The 24,672-nt window shown below is 40.5% G+C and overlaps 1 protein-coding gene across 1 annotated transcript in view; it reads right to left on the bottom strand.

Moving 5' to 3' along the window:
- Positions 1–9,396: 9,396 nt before the first annotated feature.
- LOC126183361 (protein sarah) overlaps positions 9,397–24,672 on the bottom strand; it is a 39,314-nt gene continuing 24,038 nt past the window's right edge. Inside the window, exons 4-5 of the mRNA XM_049925281.1 lie at positions 23,088–23,256; positions 9,397–10,260 (exon numbers count right to left, since the gene is read on the bottom strand). Of these exons, the coding sequence (XP_049781238.1) occupies positions 10,127–10,260; positions 23,088–23,256 (303 nt within the window). The 3' untranslated portion in view covers positions 9,397–10,126. The remainder of the gene's footprint in view (positions 10,261–23,087; positions 23,257–24,672) is intronic.

Here is a 24,672-nt window from a genome sequence, read left to right as displayed (position 1 = left end):
ACACTTGTACTACAAAAATGAAGTTTTTAGTAGGAGTCAAACCATTGCCTCACACACGTTCATCTTATGAAGCTCGTATGCTAACCACTTGACTACCATGAACTCTAACGTCTGGCACCGAAGCATATAGAGATCAGTTACATAACAGACGCGTAAAACTTCTCTTGTGATTCTCTCAGAATTGCCAGTTTATTGCACCTTACTAACTGCACATTATGTTGTTTTAATGGCATACTAAAGGTGTTCAAATGTTGAAGTAAATCCGTGATCCCAACATCGTGGCCTCTCTTTATAAGGTATGACATATTTCACCACTTCTGTGATAAGGGAAAAATCCTATTTAATTCATCATTTATGAGTTATGCACATAAGATATCTGCAGGCTAATGAAAATGTATTATCACCACTGTACACGGATAGGCCACTCCAGTCAACAGAGTGACTTAAGTTCAACCCATAGAAGGTGATTACTACTCATTCCAGCCCAAACAGGGTGTATACATGGACAAGGAAAAAAAATCCTGGATTTCCCAGTTTAAAATACACTTTCTCCCAGGTGGAAACATAGTTTTTCCCTGTTAATTGACAGTATATTTTCTCTCGGAACTCTATAACTTATCATAACTTATCAATCCTTTGAATGGTTATGGTTTTATACATGGGCATAGAATTTCCCGGCACTTTAGAAAATGAAACTCAGGGGAAAAACACCTTTTGGAAAGATGTTTGATGTGCAGTAACATGCACGCTGCATATTTTCATATTACGAAAGTATAAATTTGAATTCCACCAAACACCGCATGTTACTTTCTGAAGCATTGAAATCGAGACTGTGATGCGTATTTGTAAGCCAGTCATAGCTCATGTCACGTGATCTTGCCAGCCGATGACAGTGGATATTCAGAGCTTCGGACATGGTGTAGTCAGCCAATAGCAACATCACTGTTAAGTAGCGTGAACACACGAACAGGAAAAGTTAATGGTTTAAATTAATATATATAATGTTGCTGCAAGAAAAACAAAGCTTTCACATATAATATTGGTCTCTAAGGCCAATATGCTGCAAGATAAGCTAAGCTTTCACATATAATGTTGGTCTTTTATGCACGTATTACATTTTAAGATATATCACACAAATGTGCCAGTAAATTTTTTAATAACAACATAAAAGTGTGATCTTCTGGGCTATAAATTCTTCTAAATGGCTCATCATCATAGAGCTGATTTTTAAACGAGTCCCAAATTCCCAGTGAAGTAGGCATCGATCTGATATTAAGCTTTTCAGTGTGGTTTCGGGATGTAAATTTCCTTGGGTACCAATAATTTGTTATCTCATGTCTGGTTCTTTGTTATGGCGTAATGCCATACAGGCTAGAAGATGAAAACGTATACTTGAAATGCACCAAACAGTTGAAACTAGCCAATAGTTTGAAATTAAATCCTTTGTTTCAAATATATTGACTGACTCAGTGGAAAAGATCAATAAAAGAAAATTTCTTCAGCAAACCGATAAAAATAACTTCATTGTTCTGCATGGCAATTAATGCTTGACTGTCAGAAAGGTGGAAATATAATAAAATCTGAAACTAATAACGTATTTTAGCCTTCTGAAATTATGTGAATGTATTTTAATTCACATGATAGCTCCAGGCCAAAGAAAGTCAATTTCGTTTTCATTTGACGCGAGTGCAGTAGACAAAGAGGAAACAGCAAAATCACTAAATGTAAACACGGGTCACATGGAGACTACCCGTTTCCCTATTATAACTCAGACTGCTCTGCGCATCAGACCCATACCTACGAAATTTCCGAACTGGGGCAATAGTAGATAGTGGCATCCCTCGAGCATTTGAGATAGGACGTCGAAAATAAAAAAAAAAAATTATATATATATATATATATATCAAATTTTCAAAAATATGTTCATTTTGTAGCGCACATCTTTCTGAAGAGTCTGATACATAAAACATACGTGTCCGAGGAATTGTAAGATGCATTATTTGATCTTAAGTGTGCCAAAGTGCAGCACCACACCTCTTCCCACAGCATTCTTCGATCGCACGTCACTGTATTTCGGTCTGTGGAATTGAAACGTGTATATTTTGTACTGGATGCCATCAAACTATATTCAGGACAGTGGAAATTAAAATGTTCTATGGTGCCACTCCTGCTTCCAGTCGGCCGGTTTGACATCTTGGCCCCCCCCCCCTAAAAAATAAAAACTCTTCAGAAAATTTGCACTCTTTATTCCCTATTAGCTAACAACTTCCTGCTTTGTTGACATAAAATTAAGTATAGGATACATAAAACCAGTAAAGAGAAGAGACAAGCAAGACAGTAAACATTTCTTGAATCCTTAGCTCCTAGAATTTTTCTCTCTCTAATCTTGCTACAGCTCTACATGGCATGCTTTCCTTTCTGCAAAAGGATCTGTTACTTCATCAAACATTTTGCTACATGAAAAATCAAAATTTCGTTGTCTAATACTGAAAAAACTGTAATTACATATAGGCCCAAGACTGGTGTGGTTTCTCGACCTGATTACCTATATTTTGTCACTTTCTGTGAGATAAAACAAAATAGGCAGAATATAATTCACAAAGTACCAATATCAAATGCCTATTAGACCTACTACAAGCAAAAAGCTTTACGTTAGGAAATAGTTTTACACTTCATTCATACGCTCCAGTTTCGCAAGCATGAGATCGAAAAGTAGTAGTGCGAAATTTTTATATAAATTTGGAATTGTCATATTCTTCCATAATTTAAGTGATGTCACAGTTTCTTCTCCTTCCTCATTGTAACAAACAGTCTTGTCATCACTAATTCTGTATCTATTCCTGCCAATGTGAAAGCTTATTCGCCGGTTAACTTCACTAACTCTATCAGAATCACCAGTTTAGTTATCCTGCGATTATTCTCTGGTTAGGCATTGTTATGTGTTCGTACAACGCGTTTTTTGCGCTACATCCAGAATAGACCTCAAAGTGGCTGCTAGCTGGAGACTTTACAACTGGCCCTTGCTAGTTTAGCGATCCGGCCAAAACTTTTCTGTCAAAATTTCATTTTCTTGGATAAACCGAGAAGATAGTACATAATCTTTCTTACCTGTTAGTCATTTATTTGCACTCTGGTAGTCTGAAGCTATGGATTTCGCTGGTAATCATAACAACGCTCATTCGCAAACCCTATTAACCACATTATCAGACAGTGGTTGGCTTTCTTTCATTCGGTTATACTCTGCTCAGCTCGTATAGCTCCTTTTGTCTGCAGGAAAGTTTATTTCTAGATGTGATGAGGATTCCACTGACAGAGACATCACGCACACTATGCACGCACTCACAAATCAACTTATGATTCATTCAGAAATCAACTTAGAACGTGTTCAACAATGTTCAAAAACCGACAGGGACATGTTTCAAAGTCATATGAATAATCGATAGACCAACATGCGCTGGATGCTAGACGCTTTGTGAAACAAGGTTCCCCCCCCCCCCCCCCCCACCACCACCACCACCACCACCACCACCACCACCACCACCACCACCACTCCTAGATCCAGGGTTGCTGCGCAATCTGGCAGTTTTTCCTGGTAGCACCTAGCTGCCTTTTTTCTTTTCTTCGCTGCGACTGCTTACACAGCCAACAGCCACGTTTCTGTAGCCAGAAGCGGAAGAAGATACTACTCAACTGTGCATGCACATGATCCCACTCATAACTGCTAAAACAAATCTAATGTTAACAATTGTGACGTCATGCTCATCGGAGGCAATTTGTTGTTACGAAGCATTGCATAGTCTTCCTAAAGCCTTTGACACATTTTGCTGTTGGCAGACGCTTGTATGAGCACTGTGTTTTGTTGCTGTATGTGGCGCATTTCCTTTGCAATTTAAGTTTTATTTTAGTTTTTTCTCTTGTTCATGTTTTATTGCTGCAGTATTATTCTGCAGTAGCAGGATACAGTAATATCCTTTGTTAGAGTATTGGTTCTTACCAGTCAAAATTACAAAAATTTAACCGAGAACAAAAACAATGGAAAATTCCCGGAATTCAAAAAAATTCCCGGGTTTTTCTCAGGTCATAGACACCCTGCCAAAATGGAAAACATTGTCAGCGAGATGTAACGCAATCACAGGGATGTCAACACTATGTTGTCCGGTGACACCACAGTGGTGTCGTGTGTGAAATAGCGGTCAACGGCCGGCGACACCACAATGGTGTCGTCTGCATAGTATCACTCAGTGGCTGGCGACACCACAGTGGTGTCGCGAGCATAGTATTGCACAGTGGCCAGCAACAGCACTTTAGTATCTTTCGCATTCTGTTGGTGTTTTGTTTAGGTCACAATAAGTTTCACACACACACACACACACACACACACACACACACCACATATGTATGTGTGTAAATGAACCCAATAATATTATTTCAACTGCAGTGAGGAAGTAGTAATTGTTAGTTAGTTAATTACATAGTGAGGATATATTCATTAATCCCTGAAATATGCATACAATTTTTTTTTACGATTCGTGTTTCAGTGTTCTGGAGATTTTTCTTGAATGTGAAGGACTTTTCCATCATGTATAGCTAACATGAGCTCTAAAATGCTGAACTGGAAATGGGGAGGAGGGGGAGAGGGGTGTTTAGTCTGTAGAGAAGCACAGAGTCAATTTTCCGCCACACAAATGAAATGGGGTGAAAAAACTCATAAATATGTTTCAATTGTAACAAGTGCCATTGCCCATGCACTATAAGAATGATTTGTCAAGTATAAGTACAGAACTTCAAAAAAGATTCCAAGGAAATTTTGAAATTCTCTGTAAGCCATATCGGCAAATTCTTTTGAGGTGTTTCAAGCTGTGATGTTTATGCCACCTGTTTCTCTGACACAGCAAATCTGAAAATGCTACCTGTCTTTTCAAAGAGTGTACCTCTGCATTAAATAAAGAGAATGAAGATTACAACAGCAATATGGTTTACTGCATCTATATCATTACAGTGTGTTACATATAACATTTGACAATACATTAACATCATTATTAAAAAGAGAGGTTATGAAATAAAATGATTCTGTGCTTAAAAATATCTGACATATATTCAAAACATTTACATAAAAATTAATGTTTGTGACTTTGAAAGTATGTGCTGGTGTGAAAAAAAAAAAAAAAAAAAAAAAAAGGGAACAAATTCTACAGACCAGAACACTTTGGCAGTTGTGTCCCACAATGTGAATTCCTGTATCTATAGCACAAAAATCTAATATGCTTCCAATTTATAAAATGGGACACTTTAATTTGCTTTAAAATGGATTTACATCCAATATAATGTGTGAACAAATACAATTTTACAATAACATTTTGAAATAAGATAATTTTTCTTTATAATGTAAACATGGACTACACAAAGAAGGAAAATTAGGGATTAATGTCCCGTCTACAAGGATGTCATATAGACAGAGTAAAAACACAGAATGGACAGGGATGGGAAAGGAAATCTGTCTGTATACTTTATACAGTTATGAAAAAATTAACAACTGGAGTAATAAATTGATATGAAAGCAGGGAAACTTAAGCACATTTGTTGAGAATATTAGTATCTTAATACTAACAAATAATACATAGTGTTTTGAACAGATTTGGATGATATGCTACCTCTCTCCTATGTCACAGCCAACTATATAAATCTCCATTCTTTACAGCAACATGCCTGTATTAATTATTAGGTGAAACCATAATATACATATTTTCTTCGATAATAGTATTTTCGTCTACAGTGCACAAAACAATTGTTTTACACATCACCTCAAGCTTCAATCTTTAGGATGCTGTGTTCAAGGAAGAGTTCCAGAAAATACTGGTGAATCCTAGCTTTTTAATGCAGATCTAGTGCAGTCACCAATGGCTATGCTTAGTAGCACAGACTTCCCTAATCACTGTGTAATCGAAGCCTCAAGTGATGTATAAATATTTGCAATAAATATACCTTTTCTTTCATGTCAAATAAAACTGGGTTGTTCATGGTAACTTTAAAAGACACCTTAGTGCAACAGCCCTACTCCAAAAATATATAACATACTGGCCATTTATTCTTCTGTTAAAGGGGAATTTTATGGATCCATAGAGTAGTTATATATAAGAAATAAGTCATTCTCACTAGCACCAAAATATTCATGTCACGATGACTTCAAAATTATTAAAGAAATAATTTTCATATCTACATTATCAATATACTCTGAAGTACTTCACAATGTTTTGAATTGCCAACTCTTCACGGTTTCATTGATGTAAAATAAAACTATCATTAGTATAAATTATTACCTAAAATTCATTTGACTACATGCTGTTTTTAAACAGTAACATAGGTATAACTTTACTTTTTATAAACCATTAACCTCTAAAATCATAGAAAGAAAAATATGCTTTTTTGGTCTGTTAATGTGAAGAATGCCATTAACTGTAAATTTGCACTTCAATCACAACTTTTGTTGTTACATCCATCATAGCTATAGGGTACACTATTTTCCCTTCTCACAAGGGAACTTTTGATTTGTGCATTCAGAAGCAAAACATACTATGAACATTTCAACCAAATGCCAATAAACTCCTAGTAATGAAAGTTGTAAGAATCACCAACTGTGTTACATAAATAACTTTTCTGTTGCTACATGACACACCAATCATTATGTGCAAGACTTTTCTTCCTCCCTGATATGACAGCAGGCTGGGGGAGTATCTAAGGCATATTACTGTTCAAGTTAAGAAAATGCTATTACACTTAAGGCCATTCATTGTAATTGCTTCCATGCCCTAAGAAATTTTTCTTCAAAAAAGTATATAGTTTTTAAAAACAGATAAACCAAAATGATCACAAAAACCAAAAATTGTCTGAGATTATGATCCTATACCTTTGCCCTTTAACAGCATTAATGTAACAGCTTGCTCAAAAAGAGCAATTATTTAGCATAGAAACAATTCATAGACTCTAGGCCGTAATACAAAACGACATCACTGAATTAAGTGGGTCTACCATTACATTTAACAAAGGACACTAGCACAACTTCTTGGACAGACTACTATTCTCCTATGAACAACTGAAATCCAAATCACTTCTGCAACAAGATAGGTTCAAGTGACTCTAAGCACTATGGGACTTAACATCTGAGGTCATCAGTCCCCTAGACTTAGAACTACTTAAATCTGACTAACCTAAGGACATTAAACACATCCATGCCCAAGCCAGGATTCGAACCTGTGACCGCAGCAGCCGCATGGCTCCGGACTGAAGTGCCTAGAACCTCTCGGCCACCGTGGCCGGCAAACAAGATAGGAAATACAGAACTGGCAGAAATTAAATGTTTTACATTTTAATCCAAACAAATGTAATTAATGCTGCCTTTTCATTCATACAAAAAGAAAAATCTTATTGAAATACCTCCAACATGAAATTCACACTTGCTGTTACACAGTAGATGGTCAGCTCATTTATTTTAATCACTGAATGCCTATGAAAAATAATTTTTGTCAAGACATTTTGGAGGGGTGGAGTGTATTGTACTACGAGTGAAGAATTTCCAGTAATTATGCTTATACCTATTCACCATTCTCCAGCATGCAGCAATCAAAAGCTGATCAGAATCCTGGATATTGCATCTGGAGTCTACAATGGGGCATTACATACAATGAAATCACATAATAATACTGCATTGTAAACATTAACCCTTTGAATACTTTAAATACAAATTAAATTGATATGACTCAATAACAAAATATTATGTATTTCAGTAACAGGACATTGTATGTCAACTTTTGGTTCTCCCTATTCGACTCAAACTCATCTGAAAATATTTTCAAGTGTAAGTGTGTGTGTGTGTGTGTGTGTGTGTGTGTGTGTGTGTGTGTGTGTGTAAAAACTGTACAGATTGGTACTTATGTCTGACAGAAAATATTATATACTTTCCTTAGTAATCCATAAAGTAGTACTTTCTTGATTATTCATTTTTCAATATGTAAATATATAAATCTAACATTTATAGGTGATTTAAATATCTGTCTTTATTTTTATTTTATAGCCAACCAACTTTATCCCTCACACAGTACTGTAACTATCTACATAAAATAAACCATTTGAATTTCTTTCCATTCATTCTTCTAGTCACTTCATTTAGTAAGCTACAAGAACTGCATTAAAAGTTCATAATACTAGTATATATTTTTTGCAAATTTACAACTGATGAATAATAGTGTTCTTTTATTACCTTAATTTTGCACTTTGGCATCAACAATTACACCCATGATTTGAATAGGTTATGTTCAGTCAACTTAAGAAATACTGGTGATGAGAAGAGGGTATACCAACATGAAGTTTCAACAACATACCTTTAATAATGAACCTTCTCTCATTATATTCAAAAGAGAAGTTTTGGTGGTGGTGTTTCTTCTTCTTCATTGTCTGATAAATTCCCCCTCCCCACAAGTTACATGAAAGATGAAATTAATTTCTCATGTTCAACAGTAATGTGAAATAAATGCTTACATGGCACACGCAACCCAGTTAAAGACAAGAGAAGTGTGAAGATAATTTATACTCTATGGAATCTGTGTGAACTGAAGTAGAACAGAAGAAAAACTACAGGAGAGAGAAGAATATAGTACATGACCAACTAAAGTAATGGTACCAAATTACAAGAAACGCTTCAGGTTATTAACCTCTAGAATTTTCTTTTCCAAATACATGTCCTTTTGCTTTGTGATCCCTAATCCTCAACAAACAATGATTTTACCAAATACTGCTTTGATAAGAGCCATTCCCTTCATACTGTTAAAGACTATATCCTGTTTCCTTCTGATACTCCACAATATTTCCAGTCATCATTCAACTTTGTCAATGAACTTTCAATTTCTTCTCTACACATTGCCCCTATCAAGTGCATAAACATTAATTAAGGTCCATTTTAATGAGGAAATGGCAATACATTTCTCACATGCTTTCTCTGTAAATACTTAACAAAAAGTAAATGTTTGAAATTACATTTTCCCTTCACATCTTTTGATGAAGGCCAATGAGACATATCACATGAGTGCTAGTATTCCTTCCAAACATTATATATTTACCTTATGAATCGATCACTTCATTGAAGGGAAGAGAAAAAAGCACTCCGTAGTTCATGTAGAGCCTTAAAAGCAACAGCACAATAAACAACCGTATATCACACACACAATACTTATATGAATGTACATATCGAGAAGACACATGAACAAGACAATTTTAACACAAGTAACAAGATAACTGCTGCTATTTCTTTCTTCTTCTATTACAGTAATTATTATTTTTTCCATTTACACCTTACGCACCAGAGTTTCACTTAAACACAGGAGCCCCCCCCCCCCCAATCCGACAACCTCAACAACACAACTGGTAGTAGTGACACTTTTAAGAAAAACTAATCAATGCCCATGGAAACCCTGGCTTACCTTCTGCAACATAACATTTAATAATTATGATATTCTGTATAAACTAACAACACAGAACACATTTACAATATCCAAACTACCACCTTTTATGAACTGACAATTTAAATCACTGAGATAGGTAGCAAAGCTCAGTACAATCAAAAAATTCTGTGCCACACATATTGATATCCATTGACAGTTTACTGGGGAACAGGGTATTCCCATGCTGAAATGTGTATATATGTGAATATATTTACAAAAACATATGTACGCACCGATTCTTACATTTTCAATTAAGTTAAGCATGCTATTCCCAAAAATAAATACACAGACTATGAAACTTCTTAGGTGAATTAGAGATTTGGACTAGTTTAGGAAGGTGCACCTATGCATCAAGCCTGTTATCCTACATTCACAAAGATGTAATTATAAAGTAACTTGTAGAACTGTACAATTCAGGCTGTCAATACTTGTTCTGCATAGTATGACTTCCAGTTCTTTCAAATACATTTACCATTTTACAATACAACATACAGTTCAAAGTATCAGAAACACAAATATGTACAATGAATCACACTTATAATTTTATCTTAAAATCAGTAGTCATGTCATGCAATATCAATTAAAACATGCAACATTCATTAGAATTAAATTTTTACAGCCTTCTACTCAGTTATTCACTTGTGTTCTGGACATCGTGTCTGCACTATTCGACCTTTTGGCTGCTGAGTTCCAGAATCTGACTCCTCACAGATGTGGACAACAATTCCTGGTTGGTCTCCTGATGGAGGATGCAATTCATGTGTTTCACCTGGTAACATTTTTACCACAACTTTTAATGCACAGAAATAAAAATATGAAAGAACATTACTTACTAGGCAATGCTGAATATTTGGTGTAACTTATATGAATCCATTACTACGATTTTCTTCATTTCTTCTCATACTGATAGATTCTCTTTAGATCATACAATGAGATGCAGGGCTTAAGGTAAAACAGATTAATACAAAATAACTGCACAGCTGTAGTCAGACGTCAACAGAACTTATCCTGGACAAAAGTATTTTCCTACTTGTAACTATACGTTTATTTGACATTGCGCAACATTGTTTCAAGAAAAGTAAAGATGAAATTAGGGTGGAGAGAGTGATGTATTCAACACAGGGAAGACCCAGAATTCAAGTGTGTGTGTCTTTGTAGCAGCTGCCCCTACATCATAACAGGAAATGGTAGTGGGTTGAAACCAGGAGTAGCATGCAACTAAATATCTGACAACACATGAGAGTATATCAGAAAGATACTGTAGACTCTGTGGGAGAAGGAATGGTTATAGTATTAAGTAGAAATATTAAGTCTAGTGAAGTCTAAAATGAATCAGAATGAACTAATACGGACAAGAGCACCAGTGGTCAGTGAACATAGATTAAAAATCTGATGTTTCTGTGGACAACCGGATTTAGACAAGTCACTCACAGTCATTCAAAAACAGCCTAAAGTTCATGGTACAGAAATACCCCTAGCACACTGCAGTTGTAGATGGTGACTAATCATACCAGTATCAACTTGAAGAACTACAAATATCTTATTGTCAATAAGGACAAACAGCCTCAAGAAGTAATACCTAATACACTGTCTGGCTATTGCCTCTAACAATTAATCTGACACTCCATATCCAAAAGATACATTTTAGGGTACAGATCTTATTTTTTTCACAGTGTCACACACAAAAGGATTAGTGACCCGACACTATTACAGAAACAATGATTACTGAGGCAAGAAAGTCATCAGGAAAATGGAGTATTTGTGTTTGGTAAGCTGTATGCTCCCAAATTAGATCGATTCCTAGCTCATATTTATCGAGAATCTCTTGCACAGCAAACAATCTTGCATGACTGGTAAGGACCACAGGCCACACTCAGTTGCAAAAAGAACCAGATATCAGATGCACAGAATTTCAGACCACTATCACTGACATCTGTCTGTCACATGATCCTTGAGCACAGTCTACACTTAAATTTTATGACTTTCCTGGAGAAAACAAGCTTCCGCCAAAGACTCAGCATGGCTTGTAGCAAAATTTGCTCATATGAGAAACAGCTCACTTTGTTTATACAATCAATAGACACAGGTGCAAAGGTAGATTCTGTCTTCCCAGATTTCCAAAAGACATTGACACATTACTATGTTGTCAACTACTAACCTAAATACAATTTTATGGAGTATGGTTAGAGATATATGATTGCCTCAATGTTTGACTGATACAATAATGGATATTATGCTAGATGGCAAATGTTCCAAAGAAATGTTAGTAACATTGGGCGTGGTTGGTTGGTTGATTGATTAAAGGGACCAAACTAATAGGTCACGAGTCCATTTTTCCTCTAACAGACAGGTCGACATGACTGTAGATCAGAGAGAGCCTACGGTGCAAAACCCAGGAAAAGAAGACTCCAATGTCTACAAAAGATCAATGAAGGCACGGTAAGCGACAAAAAGAAGAAAGGGGAGAGAGGAAGAAAGGCAAGCTAGGTGCCCCATCTAGGGAGCAACTGGAAGTCCCCGAGAGCAGACTGCAATGAAGTGACTGACATACATCCCCCAAACCTACCAATTACCAAAGGTACTCCACTTAGAAATTGCCTAGGAAATACTAGCAACACAGACAGGGCAAGAGAAGCACACAGAGACAAAAGATGAACAACGGGGGGAAAGAATAGTAAAAAAAAAAAAAAAACAGGTGAGGGTGAGGATCAGGCTGGAACACTAAGCCCAGACAGCTGCAGTCCGGTCTGGGCAGTGGAGGCAACAGAGTGTTCTGCAAACCCCTCAATGGGCCAATGAGGTTAAGCGGCCCTCCCTCAAAGAGTGTGGTAAAAGGCCCCTTCATGAATAAAACTTAAAACTACCTGCTGAGGCATCATCTTCTAACACCATGGGTAGTGAGTCACAGAGATTAAGTGAAAGCCACAGGGCAGCTAGGCTGGGACAGTCCAGCAAAATGTGGACCACCATCAAACGGGAACTGTGACAACAGTGTGGTGGGTCTTCGCGACAGAGGAGATGACCACGAGTCAGTCAGATATGGCCAATGCGGAGTCAGCAAAGGACGGTAGAGTCCTTGTGAGAGGCCTGCATGGAGGACCTGCACAGATCCGTAGTCTCCTTTGAAGAGTGAGCCAGTCTGTATTCCTAAAACTTGATGAGATAATACCAATCGGAGGTTTTTTCCCAGAATACTGATCTGAAAAGTTGGTTTGCCGGTAGCCACTTTGGCCAGGCTATCAGCGAGTTCATTCCCTGGGATCCCGATGTGGCCTGGGGTCTACACAAAGGTCACTGAGCATCACATTGCTCGTGGGCACACAGGGAATCCTGAAAAGCAATGACAAAGGGATAGTTAGGGTAATACTGGTCAAGAGCTTGCCAACTGCTCAAATAGTCGCTGTGGGTGGAGAAAAATTGGTGGCAAGACTGAGCCTTTTGGACCTTGTGATAGGTCAAGACAAAGCTGTGCCCGAGGGATGCATCATGGATTACACGATGGGCCCGGAGGACAGGTGGAAAAGGAAACAATTGGAGGTCAGATAGGTCTGGCCAGATGGGGATTGGGCCACAATTGTGGGTGATGAATTTCCGTTTTTGGAAAGAGAACATGGTAGTTCGGACACTTAGGGGAGCTGCAAACATGGGTAGCATAATTGACAAGCTGTTTTTGGCGCCTGATCCACAACAGAGGGACCCCTGCCACCACAAATACGCGGTTCACAGGGCTAGTTTGAAGGCTTTTGTCGCAAGTTGATCCCCACGGTGGTGTATTGGATCCAGTATTTGCAGCGCTGAGGGTGATGCTGAACTGTATGCCAGACTCCCATAATCAAAACGGGATTGTATCGAGGCTTTGTAAAACTGCAGAAGGGTAGTTAAATCTGCACCCCAGATAGTGTTACTCAGGCAGTGAAGTGTGTTAAGGTGCAGCCACAGATTCCACTTAAGCTGGCAAATCCAGGGAATCCATGTCAACCGAGAATCGAAGATCAGTCCTTTAAAGTTATATGTTTCCATCATACTGTGTAGTTGGTTGTTGAGGTAAAGTTCTAGTTGTGAACAGTACAGCAACAGAAGTGCACGGCTTGAATCTTGGTGGCTGAAAACCGAAAGCCTTGGGTGAGGGCCGATGCCTGTGCCTTTTCTATGGTGCCTTGCAGTCAACATTCAGCGACACTCACACTAGAGGAGCGACAGTAGAGGCAAAAGTCATTAGCACTCAAGGAGCGTGATACTGAGGGCCCCACAGCTGCTGCTAGACTACTAGATGGCTACTAGAAAGAGAGAGACAGACACTCTGTAGAGAGCCATGTGGGGCACCATACTCTTCGATGGGGTGGGGCGGGGGGGCGCGGGAGTGGGGGGGGGGGGGGGGGGGGGGTACTGTGGGAAGCACCAACTAAAACCCAGAATGTATGGTGCGACGGGAAATTCTGGATAAAAATCTGGAGTGGACCCCAGAGACCCCATTCGTGTAAGGTAACAAGGATATGATATCATGTTGTGTCATAAGCCTTTTGCATGTCAAAGAAGATGGCTATAAGGTGTTGACGTTGGGCAAATGCTGTTCAGACACCAGGTAAACCAGATTACCAGTAGAGGAATGGCCTTGGAGAAAACCACACTGGGGTGGAGCCACAAGACCGCGAGATTCAAGGAGCCAACACAGCAGCCATCTCACCATGCATTCAAGCAACTTACAGAGAACTTTGGTGAGACTTATTGGGCGATAACTGTCCGCTTCTATAGGGTGCTTACCCAGTTTGAGCACTGGAACAGTGATACTTTCTCCTCACTGTGATGGGAACTCCCCCTTGCTCCAGATGTGGTTAAAGCTGGCAAGGATATGATGCTGGCAATCCACCGGTAGGTGCTTCATCATTTGGTTGTGGATGCTGTCTGGCCCCAGGGTTGTATAATGGCAGTGGGCTATGACTGATGAATTACCACTCACTGAATAGAGTGGTGGCATGTAGTGGAAGATAATTGCTTTTGCTCCATCCATTGTTTTAGAACATAAAAGGCAGGTTGATAATTCTCAGACACTGAGGAATGAGCATAATGTAGAGCAAAATGTTCAGCAATTGCATCTGGGTCAGTGTAGACAGTGCCATTCAAGGTAACACCAGGTACACATGCAGGTGTCTGGTATCCATAGAGACATCTGATCTGCGTCCAAACCTGGGAAGCAGAGGAACAAGGTCTGGTGGTTGAAACTTACCATTCCAGCATTCTCGCTTCTGTCATTTTATTAGGTGGCAGACGTGGGCACAGAGCCACTTAAAGACTATGAGGTCATCAATGGGTGCCACTTACAGTGCTGGTGAGCCTGCCTACGGTCTCTAATGGCCTCTGCAATTTCTGACAACCACCAAGATATTGTCTTCTGTTGAGGTGGGCCAAGGAACAGGGGATCGCTAAATCAGCTACCGAAAGAATGGCTGTAGTTGTATTCTGGACTACCTCATTGATATCTCCATGCGGCGGGGAGATAAGGGCAACAACACAGGCAAAAGCACCCCAATCAGCACAGGTGACAGCTCATCTGAGCAGGAGTCCAAAGGAGTGACACTGATGGAGGGACAGGAAGATTGGGAAGTGGTCACTACCACACAGGTCATTGTGGACTTTCCAGTGGATGGATGGGCCTAGACAGTTTCTTGCACCACTGAAATGTGTGGGGGTACAAGTATTCAAGAGGCAAAGGTCATATTGTGCCAGAAAGTTTTTGAGGTCTTTACTGCTGCCGGTGATTGTGGTCCATCTCACAAAGGGTTATGGATGTTGAAATCACCCAAGGTTAGCAGATGTGGGGGTGAGCTACGAAACCAATGCAAATAATATGTTCTGAGACAAGCTACCATTGGGAAGGAGGTAAAATTGCAGATGGTAATATCCTGAAATTCCGTTATCCAGACAGCCACAGCCTCCAAAGACGTATTAAGAGGCACAAGTTCGCTACATAGTGTGTGCCCGAGGAAGTGTAATATTACCTCTAATGTTCTCAATGTGCACAAACTACTTATGAGATTGGATCAAGAGCAATATAAGAGCGTTTTCTGAGAATGCTGTTTACTGGAAAATATTGTCGTTGGACGATCATACGGAAATGCAGAAAGGCTTTGACAAAATTTACACTTAGCATAGTGTTATTTAATGCTAGATAACAAAGAGAAACAGCCTGATCTGATGATGAGAGTAGCGGAGAATATCTTGAGCATGTTACCTCCTGCAAATATTTAGTAATAATACAGTGTGTCCTTGAAGACCCACAATCATTTTAAAAAATTGTAGCTTGGAAGCTATTTTAGATACAGAATTGTGGTTTCTTGTAAAATGTTTAGCAGATCTCAAAGTTTTTCCTTGCCTTTTGTAGAAGATTTGACTGAGTGCATCAAAATTGTGGCAGACCAGCAGAAGGCACAATGTGTCATATGGTATGCAGAATCCAAATCTGTGACAACAGTACTATAACATTATCAGTGCCAGTATGGTAGGGCATGGTGAGCAACTGACAATGGCTCCCAAATCAGAAAATGTGTGTTTTCAGATGAAGAAATGTTCGACATTTCTGGACATTTTAATCACCACAGGATTATGATTTGGGATGCCAAAAACCCACACAGCATAGATGAACCTATCAGCAGTAGTCAAAAGCTTAATTTTTGGTGTGGCCTTATGCATCATAGTGTGATATATCCAATTTTCTTTGCAGAGAAAACCATAACACGAAATTTTTACTTGAGCATGCTCATATAGTTCCTGTTACCACAGAGAGAAGAGCTGCAGCTGTCCATCTTCCAGCATGATGGTGCACCTCCACATTGGAGTCTGACTGTGCGGGATGTGCAGAACATTTCCTGAGGCACAGATGGGTTGTCACGGCCACATTGCATGGCCTCTGTGCTCTCCTACTGTCATGCCATTAGACTACTACTTTTATGGGGTTATGTAAAGGATATCGTGTACACAACACCAGTCAATAACACTGCTACCTTTTGTGCACGAATTAATGAAGCAATCATACTGTTGATGTGGCAATGCTGACCCATACATGGGCAGAACTAATATTGCACTGATGTTCTGTGAGTGATGCATACAATGCATGTTCTGTGAGTGATGCATACAATGAAAATCTGGGATAAGAAAGAGAGAGAGAGAGAGAGAGAGAGAGAGAGAGAGAGAGAGAGAGAGAGAGAGAAATGTTTTACAGCAAACCATGATGCTCTCTCTCTAATAGTTTTCACGTTACGATATTTTGAAATGATAGCAGAATTTTATGGACCCCATCCTAAGAAACAATATGAAATTGGAGGATCATGCAAAATTAGTATTAGGAACTGGAAATGAAATAGTTTAATTTGTTGGGGGTTTTTAGAAAGTGCAATGTATGAGGTGCATCCAGAAAGCAAGTTTCCTGACGCTGTTTTCTTTAAAAATGGTTCAAATAGCTCTGAGCACTATGGGACTTAACTTCTGAGGTCATCAGTCCCCTACAACTTAGAACTACTTAAACCTAACTAACCTAAGGACATCACACACATCCATGCCCGAGGCAGGATTCGAACCTGCGACCGTAGCGGTCGCGCGGTTCCAGACTGTAGCGCCTAGAACAGCTCGGCCACCCCGGCCGGCTGTTTTCTTTAAAGCAGATTTATTTAGCAGGGAAAATTGCACATGTGCTGGCCGGACAGATGAGCCAAATCAACTGGTATACTCGATATATTTGGTGAAGTGTTTATAGTGCACTAACCGAGTGAATCCTCTCCAGCGCCATCATAATGCTATATAACTCTGCATCATAATTACTAAATTTTCCCAGAAGATGCACTTTGAAAATCCTATCAGGGAAAACAGCAGAACAACTGAGGACAATCTCTTGCTGGGATCCATCTGCATGAACAATGATAAAACCGTGGTATGTACTTAAAATCGAAGAAAAAATTTGTAAAAACGTAATCTGGAGTACAATTTTTCTTGTACCATGCCACACTTAAAACCACTTTGGGCCTCTGAAGACACCAAGGTGGCAATGCGTTCCATCCCTTGCTCTCTATTCGGAGGTCTGACAGATCCAGATTCTTGAGACAGTCAGTAGCACATATCCCGAATGGCTTGGTCACATGTGGTCAATTCCTGAACAGCTGTTCAAAGTTGTGTTGGACCACTGCACTAAATGACAATGACTGAGGTGATGCTGGGATTTTCAGTGCCTGTCAAGCCAAAAGGATACATCGCCGAATCTAAAGTTGTGGTTCACCAGCCTCTGCACACAGAGTCCGAACTGGGCTGGTCCAGCCAATATCCGAATGCCCTCATGGTGGACACCATCTAACATCTTGAGGTAGGAAATATGGGCTAATCCACAGACCATGCTGCCATAATCTAAACATGATCAATCAAATGCCCTATAAAATTGCAGGGGGCAGAACCTCTCAGCTCTTCATACTTTTCCACTAAGGCATTTCAAAATATTCAATAACTGGAAACTCTTTGATTGTAGGTCTCATGTGTGGGGAGCAAGTTAAGTTTAAGTCAACCAATAAGCCCAAAAATGTAAAATATTGTCTCCCTTTGTGAGCACTGGTTGGATAAAACTTCAACAAGTACGGTTAAAACTGACAAATGTGGTCTTCTCTGGTATGCACTGAAAACCAGTTGTCTTGGCCCAGGTTCCCAGCCTCCTGATGGGCAGTTGTCGCTGCCTCGTCATTATAAGATCAGAGGAGAAAAAGAAGATTGTGAAGTCATCCACAAATGAAGAGCTCATGACTGTTGAGGAAATGCCACTGCCAGCAATGGCAAACAATGTGACACTAAGTACACTGCCTTGGGGGACCCCACTCTCTTGAACATTAATATTGCCTCCTTCAAAGTCATGGGTTACTATAAATCAAACTAGATCTAACTGAAATAAGAGAGGAGCTGCCCTTCTGCTTCAGGGCACAGATGACAGAGCATGGCATAATGAACCTCATCAGGTCCTGTGCAGTGTCTATGGCCACAGACAGAGCTGATTTCAGTTCCCACATGGAGCATGGAATGTTGTACATTTCCTCATAATGCAAGAAGAAATGGAGCTTCATCATCTCTGCAGTCTTGCAGAACACCTGAAAAGCAGGAGCTTGCCTGGATGACACAGTGACTGTTCAAAAGTGTTCAGCTAAAACCTGAGCCATGTTTTTAGGTGCGTCCACCAAGATGCTATTCCTTGACAAGGCTGTATGGGGATGTGTACTGCCCTTGCCTGAAATCAGCCTTATTCATTCACAAACTTTTGCAGTGGAAGTGGACCACTTAATGGATGTTAATTCCTGCCAGGGATCCCTCTTCCATATTTTTATCACTCGCCTTGAATGAGCTCTCGTGGATCTGAAGGCATGAGGGTTTTCTGTAGTTGGATGGTGTTTGAAGTGCCCCAGAGCGTTTCATGTGGCTCCGATTGCCAAGAAACAGTCGTCATTCCAACAAGATACAGGCTATTGTCTGAGGTGGTTGCTAGACTGGGGGATGGACTCTGCAGCAGCCCATTGGATCTCAGAAGTGATATGGGCCACCATCTCCTATGCACGATCCTTTTGTTCAAAAATAGCTTGTCAACTTTACTGAAACCAATTTGCACTTTCAATCATCCACCTTCATTGTCTCCTGTTAATCACCATCCAAATCAGTAGATAGGTCCACAGTGGGAAGCGATCACTAGAATGGAAACCTGTAGCCACTTGCCACTGAACAAAGTCTGCAATAGCTGGAGAGCAAATACAAAGGTCAATGATTGAAAAACACCCTTCAGCGGTGCAAACGTGTGTCACCTGTCCACAGTTCAAAAGGCAGATATTCTAAGAATTCGACCCCTGGAGCAAGTGGTAGCTGAGCCTCACAGCTCACTGAGTGTCCCCCCCCCCCCCCCCCCCCCCCGATTCCCGATGGAGGAATTGGAGTGGGAGTGCCCAGAAGAGCTCTATCAATGCGTCTGAATGTTAAAGGATCATGATGTGGAAGAAATAAAGAACACACTATGATGTTAAATGGTGCTACGACTTCCACAGCAACCCTGTCTCCAGTCATATCGTCCTTCCTGTAGGGGTGGTAATCCCTTAATGCAAGTGTGTTGGTGGCTTTAAAATGAGTTTCTTGTAAGCAGATGCCGAACAGTTTCTCCCGGACCAGGAGCAGTAATTCTTCCAAATGTGACCAGTATCCATGTAAATTCCACTGCAACACAGAAGTCCCTGTGGGAGCCATTAATTAGAGATGGTTGTTCTTGACTTTCTGCCTCCAAGGCGGTGATTTACCTGAGAGGTTAGGGAGAATGTCAGTTGGTGTTCAGCTCTCTGGTTCCTCCAAGTGGAATTCCATATCCCCAAGAGTGAAGTTCCCAGCTGAGAGGGAGAGAGCTCAGCGATCTGAAGATTTAACTGCCACTTTCTTCAACTCTGAACTACTTTCTGAAGGGTGTTTTTCCTTACTTATAGGAGGAGTTGGTTGCTTGGCTTGAGGGGACAGCTTAGTAGGCGTCTGATGGTGGGCAACAACATGTGGCTTATGTTGTAAACCCATCACCGACAGCTTCTGAATGACTTCCGGATCAACTGTAACTTGTCTCCCCCCCCCCCCCCCCCCCCAAGGCACAATGACAAGTGCATGTTCTCATATTTGAATCTGTGGTCTCAGTTTGTGTGGAGGCATCACACTTTGCAATTGGCTTCTTTAGGGCGGATGCAAAAGAAATAGCAAAACCTGGAGGTTGCATAGCTCTGAAAGCTTTTTTAGCTTCACCATAGGGTATGCGTATCGTGACTTTCAGCAGTTTATACATTTTGGAGGAAGTGTACAAGAACTGTCTGATTTGTGGGCTGAGCCTCTATAATTTCTACATGAAGCCCTCCCGTTACATTCCACACTGGTATGGCCAAATCTTTGACATTTGAAGCAATGCACTGGGTTAGGAACAAACGGGCAAACCTTAAGGTGGGTATAGCCTGCAAGGATGTGTTCAGGTAATTCTGGAGTGCTAAATGTTACAATATATGCTGCAGATTTTTACAATGTGCCATTGACTCTCCTCATATAGTTCTGCACTTCTGTGATGCCCATATTTTTCCATTCTTCATGTAACTCCACAGGGTCCATCTCCATTGTATCGGAGCAGGTAACCACACCTTTACAGAAGTTAAGGGTGTTATGCAACTCAGCCTTGACTGGATAGTCACCTAAGGCCTTACACCCCAGAAACTTAGATAGTTGGTTTGAAGTAGCAGTTTCAACTAGTAGTGTTCCATTATGTCATTAGAGACTTTTTAGGGACCCAGAATACCCTCCAATGCCTTGTGAATATAGAAAAGGGACACCTTCTCAAACATTCCCCCTGTTCTCTTGATTACAATGAAAGTGTTATAGCACACTAGTGTCCTGTCACTATGATTCTGCAAATACTTCTTAGGAGGACTGACCAACGTAGCTCCCTTTGATGAGTGGTTGTAGGAACTACCTGACGGTACACCCGTCCCATCAGGAATAGTTGTTTGATGAGGTCGATCCATAGCTACATCAGCATGTAGCACACTTCGAGTTTGAGGTTTCTTTTACGGAGGTGTGTACCTCCTTCATGGGCCAGGCGGTGAAGCCAAAGACTGCCGTTCTACAAAACACACAACATTACACTGCCGTGGCACACAGTGGTCACTGAAGCGTGCCTGGAGCTTATGGTAACAGAGGACTGGTGGTGCTTACCAGTCCCCAGCTCAGGAACCTGGGGTCACCAAGCCGAGCACTTGGTGGGAAGTGTTTTAGAGTACACCATTCAGTGCGCATTGTTGAACGTGGGGCTCTGCAGTCTAAGGCCCCTTCCAGTTCCCATGTTGACCCAAGAATATCATCCCTGCCATTGCAGTGGGTGTATGGTTATGAAAACTTGATACAGGATCATACTGCCTGGTTGTGCCCAGATACATCCATAGTGCTCTTAGATTTGATGTCCTGAATCTCTTCTTGTGGCTTTGCATCTCCACCTGCACTTCAACTGTTTGGGCGAGGACCCTTTCCAGGGTATGTCATCTTCTGTTGTCTCCTGTCCTCTTTCGCCCCCAAGACAATATTAGATTTCTCTGCGCCCAGTATCCAGCATGTTAGCCAGTCCATTGTGGTGGGGCCGTCATGTATCCATTTGGTGGTAGCCTCCTGACAACACAGTGATTGCACTGCTGATGCCTGAGCTGTAAACTCACCACGTATGCCAAGGAGTAAGTGCTCGTCTTCCTGGGGCATCACGACTCCCGGCAATGGCCATCGTGCCAGTTGGCCTTTGCTGTGGCAGGGTGGTGCCCATGGGGAGAGCCCCTGATCAAAGTGGGTGGCATCAGGGCGGACGCTCAATTGAGCTACAGACCCCCTTGAAGATGTCTCCCGCAGTCGGAGACGAAACATTGGGAATCGACACAGAATTCATCAACCGACCACGGCATAACAGCCTGGATAATTATAATGGACATGATATTTCCGGCCGTGAAAGTCTACATTTTAGTATACTGCTATCCTCGCACATCTATAGCACAAGACACCATCGGGGAAGATATATAGTGGGAAGGGATCCAGGTAGCCTGCAATAATGTTCGTGTAAGCACAGCCTCATAAAAGAGCATTCTGGTCACTTTGAAGTATTTTAGACAGTGCAGTGAATGCACTCACCCTATTTGAAATGGAGCCCACTAAATCCATGAGAGGTGCACTAGAGCAATTCATGATGATATTATGGTCTCTCAAGGTGACAAACTCTTACTGGAATGGAATACATTGGAAACAGGGCTATTTTCATTTGATGTCATGTATAGAGTCATGTTCTTCACACAGGAAATGAACTCTCACTCTAATATTATACAAGAAAAACTTGAGAAAAAATGTCAAAATACAATTTTAAAATTCACTAACTATCTGCTACTGAAATTAGTACGTCTTCAGATTTACAACATTTTTACATGTGAATGGGAGCATGCCAAAGTATGCAACATTTCACAAAAACTGCCTATTTTACATTGTGTCAGTAAAAACTGCTGATTTCACATTATTTTTTGTGCTATCCTTTACATGAAATTTTTAAGTCCCTACCAACTGAGCATGGTGTAACACTGATTTTTGCGCAGTTAGAAAATAGTGAGGGGTCGGACTTAACCTCACATCTATGGAACAATCAGTTATTGCCAGTACACTCTTTTGCACATACTCTTTGAATTTAGAGTCTTTAACCATTTCTGTTGAGTGCTGCAATTTTCAGAAACACCAAAGTTCATGTTGACCACTCAACTTTGGCAACTCAGTAAAGAAGGATGAGACTGGTCTACTACAGTTCCAGAGAAACCATTAATAAGACAATGAAACGGTCACTGTTGACTGTAATGACAAGAACAAAGCAAAGATTTAATCTAGTTTGTATAGAAATCATCTAAATGGCAGAACTAAAGTGGAAAACATCATATTTGAATAGAAGATGGCTAACATAACAAATCTAGGACACAATTACTTAATGCAGTTAAGTGTATAAGCATGTAGCACAATGTGCAACAGTTAATACCAATTATCTTACTAGAAGGTACATACCTGGAGTGAGATTAGCTATCGCAGCGAGCAGATCATAGTTAACAAGTGGTTCACCCTCATCCCTTGGAACCCATCCAACAGGTGGAGATGCAGGAGGAGATATGAGAAACTGCTTTACAGGAGCTGGTGGTTGTAAGTGCTGATCTTCAAAGCCAATGGGTGAAACAGGCTGAAAAATGTATGCAAAATACTAAACCAGGCCACATACAAGTACAAAAACATTTTAACACACTCTGTTTATGACAGTAACTTATCAGTTAGAAATGCAACCACCTAATCTACATAAAGAATAGTCTCTCTGAAAATATATTCTAAATCAAAATTGTACATAAAAGTTTCTGATAACTTAAAGGAATATGCAAGCTCCTTGCATTTTTTGGAGCTTAAAATTTTAATTCATTTCAGTTTTACCACACAAGCTTGATAGGAGTATTAAGGGGAAGGGGCAAGGGTTGGAGGCATGCTGTTTACCTATACAGAACCCAGTTTGCCATATGTGGATCCACTTTGGTCATTTGCTTTTTGGGACTGTATATACGAAGACAGTAACTTGTTCTCGAAAGAACAGTTACTGTTGATGACCATGCAGCTTTTCCCTTTAATAAATGATGAGTAACTGAAAACCTCAGCTGCCGACAGGTGTTGTTGATATACCTCGATGTGGACAGCTGAAAATGTGTGCCCCGACCGTGACTCAAATCCGGGTACTCCTGCTTACATGGCAGATGCTCTATCCATCTGAGCCGCCGAGGACACAGATGAATAGCGTGACTGCATGGACTTATCCCTTGCACGCTTCCCGTGAGACTCACATGCCCAACTGTCCACATTTCTACATATGTATTGTACCTTATAGACATTTGCCCACCCACTCATTACTCGCGCATGCTTTGGCGATTCCCGTAAGAGTTTGGGCAACCTGTGCGCATTCGTACAGATGAAGGTCAATAGCTAGGTGCCTTTAACTATATATACGAAGACAGTAACTTGTTCTCGAAAGAACAGTTACTGTTGATGACCGTGCAGCTTTTCCCTTTAATAAATGATGAGTAACTGAAAACCTCAGCTGCAGACAGGTGTTGTTGATATACCTCGATGTGGACAGCTAAAAATGTGTGCCCCGACTGGGACTCGAACCCAGGATCTCCTTTTTACATGGCCCCAGTCGGGGCACACATTTTCAGCTGTCCACATCGAGGTATATCAACAACACCTGTCTGCAGCTGAGGTTTTCAGTTACTCATCATTTATTAAAGGGAAAAGCTGCACGGTCATCAACAGTAACTGTTCTTTCGAGAACAAGTTACTGTCTTCGTATATATAGTTAAAGGCACCCAGCCATTGACCTTCGTCTATGCGAATGCGCACAGGTTGCCCAAACTCTTACGGGAATCGCCAAAGCGTGCGCGAGTAATGAGTGGGTGGGCAAATGTCTATAAGGTACAATACATATGTAGAATTGTGGACAGTTGGGCATGTGAGTCTCACGGGAAGCGTGCAAGGGATAAGTCCCTGCAGTCACGCTATTCATCTGTGTCCTCAGTGGCTCAGATGGATAGAGCGTCTGCCATGTAAGCAGGAGATC

Source organism: Schistocerca cancellata, chromosome 4 (genome assembly GCF_023864275.1).
Source record: "Schistocerca cancellata isolate TAMUIC-IGC-003103 chromosome 4, iqSchCanc2.1, whole genome shotgun sequence".
Classification (NCBI taxonomy): domain Eukaryota; kingdom Metazoa; phylum Arthropoda; class Insecta; order Orthoptera; family Acrididae; genus Schistocerca; species Schistocerca cancellata.
Note: the sequence above shows the minus strand (reverse complement) of the source record. Positions and strands in the feature narration are given on the sequence as shown.